Source organism: Camellia sinensis, chromosome 9, assembly GCF_055761805.1.
Source record: "Camellia sinensis isolate YWXY chromosome 9, ASM5576180v1, whole genome shotgun sequence".
Lineage (NCBI taxonomy): Eukaryota > Viridiplantae > Streptophyta > Magnoliopsida > Ericales > Theaceae > Camellia > Camellia sinensis.
The window spans coordinates 140,472,928-140,486,349 of NC_138969.1; the positions used below are offsets into that span (position 1 = coordinate 140,472,928).

Sequence of the window (13,422 nt, forward strand, 5' to 3'; positions counted from 1 at the left end):
CTCTCACTCCTCGTTTTGAGCCCGTCCGCGCATCTCTCCTACATCGCACTCCTTTGCCCACTCTTGAGCAAGCCGTTTCTGAACTCCTGTCCGAGGAAACCAGGTTTGGTACTCTCCATCCACACCCTGTGGACTCTGTTCTTGCTACTCCCCAGATTCGGAGTTCTCCTTCACCACAGCGGTCCACTACCTGCAACTATTGTCACAACCGCAATCTTCCATCGACTCATCTTCTGGTTCATTGTCCCGTTCGTCTTTGTCGATTTTGCAACAAGACTGGCCCCGGTCATCTCCAACAAGATTGCTTCCGCAATCCTACCCGTGCCTCTCGCCATGGTCCTTCCACCGGGAATCTTTCCCGCAGCAACTCTCACCGTTCTGGGACTCCATTTAAAAACATGCCTGCTCCACGCACTGCTGCTGCCGCCTCCGAAGATTCACCTTCTTCTGTCCCTGTAGATCCTTCCACTCCGGTCTTCTCTCATACCGATGTTAAAGCCATGTTTCAACATTTTTGGCAGCATTCCAGTACTCCTCCATCTACTGCTTTGTCTACCACCGTAGGTAACACTTCCTGGTACTTTGACTCTGCTTGTTGTAATCCCATGACCTTTGATCCTACTATTTTTACTCCTCTCTCTTCGACTCCTCATGTTTCTTCTATCCATACTGCTGATGGGTCTCTCCTGTCTGTAAGTCATGTTGGGTCTGTTTCCACCTCTCACTTATCTTTATCCCATGTATATCTTATGCCTGCTCTCACTTTAAATCTTATCTCCATTAGTCAATTATGTGAGCATGGTCTAACTGTTACCTTTTCCCATGCTGGTTGTTTGGTGCAGGACCCTCGGACCAGGCAAACTCTTGGGATAGGCCGTAAGCAAGGGCGTCTCTACGAACTTATCCATCTTCATGTTCCGGATTCCTCTCAAATCACTGCTCCTACCACTGCTACCACTGCTCCTCCTTTATCTCATTTTCAGCTTTGGCACTATCGTTTGGGCCATCTTTCTGTTGGTCGTTTGAAGTCTTTAATTTCTAGTGGTCATTTGGGTACTGTAAGTTCTGATGCTTTCAATTGTGTGTCCTGTCAACTTGCAAAACAACCTGCTTTGTCGTTTAATAAAAGTGATTCTGTTTCTCTTGCGCCCTTTGATCTCATTCATTCTGATATTTGGGGACCCTCTCCTACTCCTACTATGGGAGGCGCACGTTATTTTGTTGTTTTTATAGATGATTTTTCTCGTTTTACATGGTTGTTTCTTATGAAAAATCGCTCTGAACTCAAACAACTTTATTACAATTTTGCTGCAATGGTTAAAACCCAATTTTCTAAAACTATCAAGATTTTTCGCTCCGACAATGCCATGGAATATAAAGATTTTGACTTTCTTTCTTTCCTTAGGAGTCATGGTACTCAACCTCATCGTTCCTGGTCTTACCGATTGCAAGACTGCCTCAACTCCCCTGGAGCCTCAGAGTCGTCTTACCCCTCTTGATGGCACTCTTCTCTCTGATGCTACTCTATATCGTCAGCTGGTTGGCAGTCTTGTCTATCTCACTGTTACTCGTCTTGATATTGCCTATGCCGTCCATATCGTCAGCCAGTTTATGTCGGCTCCTCGTACCACACATTATGCTGCATTAATTCGTATCATTCGCTATCTCAAAGGCACCATGTTTCATGGTCTTCATTATTCCGCCCGCTCCTCTCTCCAGCTTCGTGCTTTCTCTGATGCTGATTGGGCTGGCGATCCTACTGACCGCCGCTCTACTACTGGGTTTTGCTTTTTTCTGGGTGATTCTCTTATTTCTTGGCGCAGTAAGAAACAATCTCTTACTGCTCGTTCTAGTACCGAAGCCGAATATCGTGCCCTTGCTGATACTGCTCAGGAGCTTCTCTGGCTTCGTTGGCTTCTTGCTGACATGGGTGTTACTCCCTGTGGTGCTACTGCCCTCTTTTGTGACAATCACAGTGCTCTTCAAATTGCTCACAATGATGTTTTTCATGATCGCACCAAGCACATTGAGATTGACTGCCATTTTATTCGGCAACACGTTACTCATGGTACTGTCCATCTCCATCCGATCTCTTCTGTTGATCAACCTGCTGATATCTTCACCAAAGCTCATTCTCCTGGCCGCTTCGTTGACCTTTTCTCCAAACTCAAGTTGGTTGATGTTTGTCCTCCTTGAGTTTGAGGGGGGATGTTAATAGTAGATAAATAACAATACACACCCACTAGCATCACATGTTATTCCATACAATACACACTGTAAAGCACACACCAGCACACACCCACTAGCATCACATGTTCGGATCACACTGTAAAGCACACACCAGCACACACCCACTAGCACACACCAGCACACAAGAAAGCTTTAGCAATAGTTTAATGTATTGTAATATACACTTTCGGTCACCTTCTCCTCTCTATAAATAGAGAGAGCTCAGTCTCTTGTATGATATATAAAAACACAGAGCTAATTTGCTCTCTCAATCTCTCTCAATTTCTTATACAGCCATTCAGACCTGTCCACACAATAATCTAACTTAGTAGCAACCAGAGCAATCCAGCAACCAGAGCATAGCATACCACCATTTCTTGAAAGCAGCCACTGATAGCAATCCAATCCTACAAAACAGCAAATGCCAGTGCATACCAGCCAAAGAGATGCAGACACAGAACACAATAACAGCACAAACCAGCCCAGAGATAGAATTTCTGCAACCTCAGCCACTGCCATTCTAGCCCAGAACTGACCAGCAACCCAAACCAACCACTAATTTGTCTGCAATTGAAAATTAATAAGGACCTTAATAGAAGCTTTCAGCCAGAGTGCTCCTCTGAGGCCCGAGAAGTTGGGTTGAGCCTCTGCAAAAACACATTCATTCCAACCCAAAAAATACAGCCATTAAAGCAACATATACTATCACACTGAAAAGAAAAGTGGCACAAACCAGCCCATTAATTGATTTGTAAAACCCAGCTGTGAAATCAAAAATAACCTCTGATTTGTCTCCAATTGAAAGTTAAATCATCAACTGAGTAGAGAAGGTCCTTAATAGATGCTTTTAGCCAAAGTGCTGCTTTGATTTTGATAGTTTCACTCATACCAGAGAAGTTAGGTTGAGCCTTTGAAAAAATACATTCATTCCTGTGTTTCCAAAGCGACCAAAAGAACAATGAGTAGGATAGCTCTCCAAATTAACCTATCAAAGTGCTTGAAGTTGACACCCATCCACCATTGGAGAAGGCCATCCACTGAACCTTGAATGCACCAAGAAAGCCCCCAATCTATTTGTCTTGGTGCTGCCATATTTTCAAATCCAAAGAAGTCCTAAAACAAGACAATTGAACCACATACAACTATCTGATCTTTCGTTGTTAATTGTTGTGGCACAATTTTTCTTTGTCTAACTCCTCAAATATTTGATTCAAACACAGCCTAATTGAGTGTCTTCCTAGTGACAACACTACAACAATTTACACTTTTGGCAACCAAATTTGGTAAAACAAATTTAGTCTCCGAAAGTGTAACAATAGGCGACTAAAAAAGTGATTGGTCGGCCTTAACTTAGATTTTAGGCTACTAATTTTTTTTAGTCGTGGTATATTAATTTTTGCCGACTAAAAAAAATTTAGTCGCCAAAAGTATAACAATGGGTGACAAAAAAAAAACAATTGGTTGGCGTTAGTTTAGGGTTTAGGCTACTAAATATTTTTTTAGTTGAGCTACATTAATTTTTTTTCGACTAAATAATAATTTAGTCGCCAAATAATAATTTTGATTGTAAATGGTGTCATTGCTTTGAAAATGCCATAAATTTACTCGAAAAATGGAGAGTTTGACATCTATTAATTGTTCAACATTTTGATCGTAAATGGTGTCATTGTTTCATCATATACGGTGGTCATTTGGGTGGTAAACATATTAAGAAAGTATGATATGGTTATGGAGACAATCCCGTAGATTACTCATTTATTTTACTATAACTAGGAAAATGGGAATGAAGAAGTGTTAAAATAAATTTACAAGTAAAACATTATACCAATAAACATTTATTTTATGAAGAAGAATGCTCATAAAAATTGTATTTTTTGTAAATTGAAATCAAGTTTGGAATAAATCTTTTATCATACATACATATGATTGTATTTCGAAAAAGGCTTTTATAGATTGCTCTACCTTAAATGCATGTTATTACAACATTTTTCCTATGTCTGAAGCAATTGATATTTTGTAATGGGTGCAATTTTTTAAAAATTTTTTGTAGATGGATTTTGGTGTGGACTTATAGATAATCAATTTTTGTGTATAGAGGACACTTGACACTTTTTATAATTCTACTAAATATGTCGTCCTCTGCTTTTGTATAGGTTAGAATTACCGATACAAATAACTTTTGTAATCCAACTGATAGTTACTGGCATGGCATATAGATCACCTTTTGTCATGGTACAAATTACGATGGTAATTTATACCACGGCAAATGGCCATTTCACATGGTACTAATATAATTTTTTTGTATATGGAGGGTTGGATTTTTGTATGCTTCTCTATTTTGTGTGGAAATGTAATTTTAGTTTGGACAATAGTTGGTTTGTATGGAATATATACATTTGAAATTATTCAATTTTGGATGGTTGGAAGTAATTTGGATTGTGGAATGATTGATAAAATATGTATTGTTTTGTTTATATACATACTACAGGTTGCACGGAATATAGACAGGTTGTGGGGAAATTACAATTTTGTGATAAAACATAAGATCATTTTTTTGGTGACTAAACAATTTGTACTAAAAAAGGAAGTACATATTTCAGTGACTAAAATGTTAGTAGCTAAAACTTAATAACAAATTTCAGAAAACAATTATGACAACTACAAAGCTTAGTGCCAACAAAAAGCAGACATTAGGAAACTAAAACTTAAAAAATAATCAAACATTTGGTGACTAAAATATGTTGTAGCCAAAAAACAAAAAACATTTGCCGACTATAAGTTTAATAGCGAAAAACGTGAGACTTTAGCTGACTAAATGTTTAGTAGGCAAAACACAAACTATTTGGCTCCTAAAAGCTTAGTAGCCAAAAAAGTCAGACTTTTAGTGGCTAAAAAATTGGTAGGCAAAAAGAAAACCAGACTTTAGGCAACTAAAATCTTAGTAGCCAAAAACAATCTAACATTTGGCAACTAAAATATTTTGTAGCCAAAAAAATTTTGATGAGCAAGAAAAACACTTTTGCCGACTATAATTTTAGTAGCAAAAAATTTGACACTTAAGGCGACTAAACTTGTAGTAGCTGAAACACAATCACACTTTAGGTGACTAATATATTTAGTTACTAAAAAAATAATAGGAGGAACCAAAAAAAATTTTAGTGACTAAAACTTTAGTAGCTGAATATTAGTAATGTTTTTCACGACAAATATTTTTAGTCACTTAAAAGGTGATATTTAATTTTTTTTCAATACTTTTGGCGACTAAAAATTTAGTCGGCATCGCATTACATTTGGCGACTAAAATAAGTTTAGTAGCGAATTACCTTCCCCGACAATCCTTCAGCGAATACTCTTGCGACCAAAATATTTAGTTGCTAAAAATTTTTGGCGACTAAAAGTTCAGTCGCCAAAAGTGTAAATTTTTGTAGTGCAACAAGCATAGCCATAGCAAGATTTTTTTTTTTTTTTTTATCAGCAAAAAGGAGGAAGCTTTATTGATGGAAAAGCATATAGAGTATGATAACATACATCAATAAAGAGGAGAGTGCAAAAAGCATCATAGTGAAACATTCAGATCCTAACTAGGTTGACACCTAAATGCACACCAAATCATCTGCTAGCACAAACTCCAGGCTCCAAGTTGGTGACTAACCAACATGTAGAGCAAAAACAAAAACAAAACAAGCAGATCATACATCCAAAAACAAAAATTCACAGCAGCCTAGCCTAACATAACACACCCTTTGAAGACCATTCATCCACAAAACCCCTCTGCTGGAGCATTATTCCACAACTAAAACAAAACAGATCATAATGCTACTATTTCAGCAAAGCACAGAAACAGATTCATGAAGCAGTTGTTGTCCAGTTTCATCAAGAATTCCAGATTCCCCAGATCCATAATTTACGCCATGAGGATGTCCTGGCCTCTTGCAGTTGCAAATGGTTGTATAAACTTGTCAAAACCTAGCAGTTGACACTGAAAAATTAACAAGACATTAGCAGGCAACAGACATCAGTTCAGGTCCCATTCATCCAGCCATAGCATAGCAGGATAGGTCATCCAGCAGAATAGGTCCTAATGCAGAACCATCTAGCCAAATTCAGATTCAGCTTCTACCCCTCGTAGCTACTGATTTGTGACTTAGCTCTGCAACAACAAGGCACATTCCATCTAATTGGCTAACCTCACCAAGCAACAAGGCACATTCCATCCTTTTATTTTTCTCCACCATATCAATGTACTCCTACAATCTGCTACATACCAATCAGGTTAGTGCCAGAGTAACAGCTTTGGTGACAGGTTAGAGCTAGAGTAACAGGGTCACATGCCAATCTGCTCAGCCTTGGTGACAGATTGGCAAAACAACAGAACAAAATTGACAGCAGCCATAGCAGCATACAGTTTTAACCTTAAAACTAACTAAAGCCACAAGCAGACTTCCAAAATTTACTTTGGGGCACCAGCAGAACTTCTATCAGCAGACTTCCATCAACAGTAGCTGCTCAGACCAATAAGCTGCACAAGCCAGCAAATCAGCAGCAAGCAACCTACCAGTTGACAGCGGCCTAACAAAATAAAACCTAGTGTACAGCAGCAAGGATAGGTCTTGAATCTGAAGAAAATAAAGCTGAAGGCCTTGAATTATTATACTGCTAAGCAGTCCAAGCATATCTATAAGGCAGCCCAAACAACAAACTAGAACCTGAACCAGCAACTTGAATCTGAACCAGCAAAGCAAACCTATGAACACCAGTCTTACTGCTCATCCAAGGGACCTCATAGTATCTGCACACACCTAGTAAACACCCTCTTACCTGCACCAAACACCACAGGGAATGCCTTCAACCTTATATAGCACACCACCACACCAAAGCACTATCAAGGCAGTCCCACAAAACAGTCCACCACTAAGCCTCACAGTCCAGCAGGGCAGACTCTAAACCTGAACCTCAGATACACACTCCAGCAGGAACTGAACCTGATATACACTCCAGTAGATACACACTCTAGGGTCAAGACTCGACTCCTATGACGAATACAATATTGGACCTGCTGTAAGTTAAGGACTATATCATTGATAGAGAACTCCAGTTTGACTGGGGAAGATTTGACCCACACAGCTATTCTTACTTTGACCAGCTCACAGAGATCTTCAACATTTGGCTGCAACCCATTAAACACACAGTCGTTTCTATGCTTCAATATGGACCAAAGGACAGCCAAAGGTACAACCTTCCATAGCTGCTTCTCAATCTTTTTCATCTTACAAAGTGACCACCATTCCAACAATCTTTCCACTGAGTTTGGTATAACCCACTGTACACCCCACAATTTCATAATATGGGACCATAGCAGCCAAACAAAAGGGCAAAATATGATAGACTGTTTCCACCTCATCATGACAAAAGACACAACCCTTTAGCATTCACATCTAAGATCCCTATTCTTTGCAGGAAACTTGACGTTTTCACCTTACCTTGCCATGCCAACCACCCAAAGAATTTAACTTTAGGTGGAGCACAGTTCCAAATTGCCACTACCATATTCCTAACAGGCCTCAAGGACAATTCACATCTTTTGTACACTGATGCAATAGAGAACAATCCAGTTGGATCAGCCTTCAATTTCCAAATATCTAGACTTGAGACCCGAATAACTGGTACATTACTGATTAAGATATATAACCTACGTACCTTCTCCTCCTCCCGGGCCAACAAAGGCCTCCTAAATTCCAGATTCCAATCCTGCAGCCCTCCTCTTCTGGTATAAAATTCATAAACTGTTCCATACTTATTGGTGGACAGAGAGAATAGTCTAGGAAACTCAGTCTTAAGACACAATTCCCCGGACCATTTATCTAACCAAAATTGAGCTCTCCTACCATTTCCCAGCTGAATGACTGCATTATGAAGATAAAAATTTAAAAATTCAGGCTGAGATCTAACTGCATTAATTTTATCAGACCAAATTTTTGAAACTCTGATATTTCCTCCCATATGTGGCAGCCACCTTCCACCCCCCCATATTATACTTTGAATATATAACATCCTTCGACAAAGTGTGGTTTTCTGCCCCAAACCTCCACCACCATTTCATCAATAGACACTTATTCATATCTGCAGATCTTCTAACTCCCAAGCCTCCTAAATTTTTACTCTTGGTAATGGCTTCCCATTTAACCATGTGAACTTTTCTTCTCAGATCTGAACCCCCCATAGGAAATTTGCTTGAATTTTATCAATTTCTTTAGCCATCCCCACTGGTAGTTTGAACAAGGACATGTAGTAAATAGGCAAGTTACTCAAAACAAATTTAATCAAAGTTTGCCCCCCAGCAAACGAGAGCAACCTTCTCTTCCATGAGGATAATTTCTGTTTAAATCTATCCAAGACTGGTTTCCAAGTACTTTTCCTCCCAGGATTGGCTACTAAAGGTAACCCAAGGTACTTTAGAGCCAAGTTTTGATATGTACAATTTAATCGAGAAGCAAATCCTTGTATCATCTCTCCATCCACACCAACCCCAGCAAACACACTCTTGTGATAGTTAATTTCCAGCCCTGATATAAGTTCAAAACACCTAAGTATTCTTTTGACGGTTACCACTTCCACCCACTGAGCTTCACAAAACAGAATTGTATCATCAGCAAATTGTAGGTGCGTTACTTTTACCCCATGATTGCCTATGATAACTCCTTCAATTAAACCCATTTCTTTTGCTCTGTCAAACAAGATATTAAGCCCTTCAGCCACTATATTGAAGAGAAAGGGGGATAACGGGTCCCCTTGCTATAGGTCTCTCTGTGGGTAAAACTCCTCGGTAGGTGAACCGTTCACTAAAACTGACACTTTTGTGGAGGCTACACAAGTTTTCATCCATCTCACCCATTTTTCACCAAATCCGAAATTGGCACACATATTAAACAAGAATTTCCAATTGATCGAATCATAAGCCTTTTCAAAGTCTAGTTTCAAAACTAGACCTTTCTTATTCGATTTTCTCTACCCATCAACTACCTTATTTGCAATAAGGATCCCGTCAAGTATATTCCTACCCCCCAAAAATGCTTATTGAGACCCACTAATGATTCTTGGCATCACATGCTTCATTCTATTTGCCAAGACCTTAGCAAGAATTTTGTATAGAGAACTGATAAGACTAATGGGCCGATATTCATTCAAGCTTGATAGGCTATCCGCTTTGGGAATTAGAGCATGAATGAACTATTTAAACCACTAACCAGAGTGGCATTCTGATGGAACTCACTAAAGAATTGCATTATCTCAAACTTAACTATTCCCCAGCATTTCTTAAAAAAGGCCAAATTAAACCCATCAGGCCCAGGTGCTTTGTTACCTTCACAGCTCTTAATCACATGACTAACTTCCTCCTTTGTAAACTCCGCTTCCAACAAATCCACTACGGAACTATCTCCAATATGTTTGAACTGACCAACCAGTTTAGGCCTAACAGCCTAAGTTTCAGAGAAGTGGTTCATGAAATGCTTCTTTACCTCAAGTCTAACCTCCAAAGGTTCCTCAACCAATGAGCCATTCACCATAACAGAACACAAAGAATTCCTACTGTTTTTGTTGCACGCCATAATGTGAAAATACCTAGTATTCCTATCCTCTTGTGTGGCCCAACTAACTCTTGACTTTTGTAACTAGATATGTTCTAGCATTTTGTTCAACCTCCAGATTTCACCCATTAGTTCCTTCCTTCTAGCTTGTTCATTTCCCAGCAGTGGTCTATCTTCTGCAATTAATTCAATTGCATGAGCTTCCTTTTCAGCATCCTTAAGCTTAGTTTCAACTTTTCCAAACACAGCAGTGTTCCATACTTTTAATTTTTGTTTCAAAGCTTTAAGTTTCATGAGACATCTAAAGCCAGCCCATCCTTCCACCTGAGCTTCTGACCAGGTTTGCTCCACTAAATATACGAAGCTAGGGTAGAGAACCCAAGCATTCAGAAACCTAAATGGTCTAAGGCCCCAATCACGATCATCCTCCATCAATATTATAGAACAATGATCAGATAACAGCCTAGGTAGACCACATACCCTGAGATTGAAGTTCTGGAGCCACTCATGATTAAGTAGAAATCTGTCTATCCTACTCCATTTCTCCCTTGTTTGTGAGTTGCACCAGGTAAATTTCCTTCCCAGCATTGGTAAGTCAATCATCTCTAGTTGTTCTACCATAGAATTAAAATCCCTCATTCCTCGGTCTCTTCTAGAACACCCAATCCGTTCATCAGTGTTCCTTATTTCGTTGAAATCGCCCCCCATGCACCATGGCCCTAAGAAATGATGCTTCAACAGAGCAAAATTTACCCAAACTTCTTGCCTTTTGACCACATCCGTAGGACCATACACATTTACCACCAAACAACTAAAAGAAGAAAAGATAGTACCTGACATGAGAATGAAGTTTCGGTTGCCACAGCAAGCATTTAGTTGAAACACCTTTGGATTCCATACACATAGTAGTCCACTAGCTATGTCTTCCGCATCCACTGCTATATACTGAAATTGATCTTTATACCAAATAGATTTTATTACTTCAGTGGTGATTGTAGATCTCTTTGTTTCTTGAATCATCACTAAACTAATTTTCCTTTCCGCCAAACTTCTTTTGATCCTTCTCCTTTTCTCAGGTCTTCCAAGGTCTCTAACATTCCAAGATTGTATCTTCATTACACAATTTTTACACTTAAACCCCCTAAGCCTTACGACTTAATTCTCTTCACCTCTCATTCTCACCCCTTTTCCTTTGTTTGTGGCCTCTAATTCCTCTAGCTTGCTAATCACCTCCTCCTCCTTGCCATCACAATCGACCCCCAACACTTTGCCAATTTGAAGAGATGCTTCTGCCTCTGATAATCGTAAACGACCTCTACTAGACTTGCTGGCCATGGAAAGTGAGATAGCAGCTACAGCAGATCGGAAAACTGCCACTTTTCTTAGATTCAGTGATGATTGCATTGCTGTCTTTCCCTCTTTGTGCTTCCACTGCTTCAGAATTTTCTGGCTTCTACTTATCATTCCTTTCTCCTTTAGTTTATTTTTAAGTATATGGGCTGAGTTCACCATGTTATACATTACACTAGGCTGCTTTAACCTTTTATCAGAATTAGAAGGAATGCCATTAACAACCCAATTGCCTGGTTCTGCAACCCTTTGGGCCGATCCCTCCTTACTTGTTCCCAATTGGGCCCTATTTAAATCCACCTCTATGTTGATTCCTTGTTGAGGCCCAACAGACCCACTCAGACTTTTTATAAAACCAGGGGTGTAGACCTCATCATCGCCTCTCTAGCTACCCTCCTTGCGTGCGCCACCCACCTCTGACTCCCCTTGACAGAGCTTAATTATAGAGTCTTCCTCTCGTGCAACGCCTATCGCTGATCCTCCCATCATCATTTCTGACTCATCCACCACCGATATTTCATTTAGTCGATCTTCCTCCTCCATGTCATTTGCGACCTGTTCAACCACCCTTTCCTCTGCAGCCACTTCACACCCTTTACCCACCTCAGCTCTCACATGTACTTCCACGTCATCATCTTCTTTCTCTCGCATACTGCCTCTATCTGCAATAGTTTATTCTTCTTCATCACAGCTGTAGCTTTCCTCATTAATCCTCATAAAAGATTGGCAGATGCACCTTTCTTGCACTACTTTTGAAATTATAATTTGTTCCTCACAAATCCTAACAGGGTACATTACCCCTTTGCACTCCAGATTAATTGTATGATTAATGTTGTGCATGCATCTTGTCTCTATCTTAACTTTCCCACAGTGGAAGTATGATAAATTAGTCGTGTCCTTATCCATTTCAAGAACTACACTCCACTCTCTACCTATACTGTAGAAAGTACCATTGTTCCACAAGACCAGTGGCACACCATAACAACATAGCCACACCTGCCTCACCTGATCAATCACCATTCCTTCTTCCCAATCCTCAACTGATTCGCACCAATCTGTAAGCCATTCCTTCATTAGCAATAGCTTCTCCCGCTTAGCTTCCACTGACTGAAAGGAAATAACTAATTGCCTTCCACCTCCTCTTCTAATTGTGACATCTCCTTATCCACGTCTGTGTACTTTATCCTTTAGATCTTCAGCCGCTAGATTGGGTTTCAATCTTGCTACAGCACTCGCATACAACCAACTATTCCCTCCCATCTGAACCTCAATAGTACAAGCTGAACTGGATTGAACTACCCTACCTCGGACCACATCAGCATACAATTTACTCCCGTGATGCCTAACGTACTCAAATTGGTGACCTTCCTTCTCCTTCCACTGCTGTACTGGACGAATCTTCTTTTGCCTGTGATCATATTCCTTCCTAAACTCTGCCCTTTTGACCTTTAGTGATTTGTCATCGTACCAAAGTCCATGCGCTTTTTACAGAGCCATATCCATTGCTACCAGACAACCATACCTTATAAATCCAAATCTAGAACCTGTAGATCTTCTTCTCTTATTTGGAATGTACGTATCTAGCACGACTCCATAGTTGGAGAAGATCTTATACAACCCATTTGCCCCCATAGATGCTGGTATGTTGTCTACAAACACAGAGTAGATGTTTTTCTCCCTTTGGGCCCCACCTCCTCGACCGCCATGTCTGCGCACCACCGGTTGCCATCCTCAAACTCCAAGCTTGCTAGATTGCCCTTCGTACTCATTACTCGATCTCCATGGACGCCCCATTGTTCATTAACTTACCAAGTTAGAAAACAAGCCTAGCATAGCCATAGCAAGATTGATGTTGAGGAACACCAACGTGTGCACACTATAGCCATAAATCAACCTCTCAAACCATTATACAAATTCAGTAACTGTAACTATTCTCCTGGTTTGGAATTTTCACTTGCATATTCCGATTTCTTTGGACTTCACAATAATTTGTTGATATTTCTGATTATAAATCTTTTTGTTCCGAAATGTTTCATAGGAATAAATTTTTATTCCGTTTCTCTGCAGGAGAAAAGATTTAAGCTTTCAAGTCAGAATATAAAAGCCTTTTTTAATATCTTTATTTGATTCCATACCTTTTTTGATGTTTGGTTTGACAAGGAAACGAAGTCAGCAAAAAAAATTTCCGTAACCAATAGAAAACAAGATTATTTGGGCACAAAAATATTTTTCACTTTCAAAAGATAGAAAACCTTTT

At 39.7% G+C, this 13,422-nt stretch overlaps 1 protein-coding gene across 1 annotated transcript; it reads right to left on the bottom strand.

The window, feature by feature from the left end:
• Positions 1-9,899: 9,899 nt before the first annotated feature.
• LOC145799782 (uncharacterized) lies at positions 9,900-10,931 on the bottom strand. The gene has a single exon (XM_082889418.1). The coding sequence runs from the start codon at positions 10,929-10,931 to the stop codon at positions 9,900-9,902; it is 1,032 nt and encodes a 343-aa protein (XP_082745544.1).
• Between the last annotated feature and the right edge of the window lie 2,491 nt (positions 10,932-13,422).

What these genes read in the sequence shown, in the direction of transcription:
- LOC145799782 (XM_082889418.1), bottom strand. Translation starts at nt 10,931, where the DNA reads ATGAAGATACAATCTTGGAATGTTAGAGACCTTGGAAGACCTGAGAAA.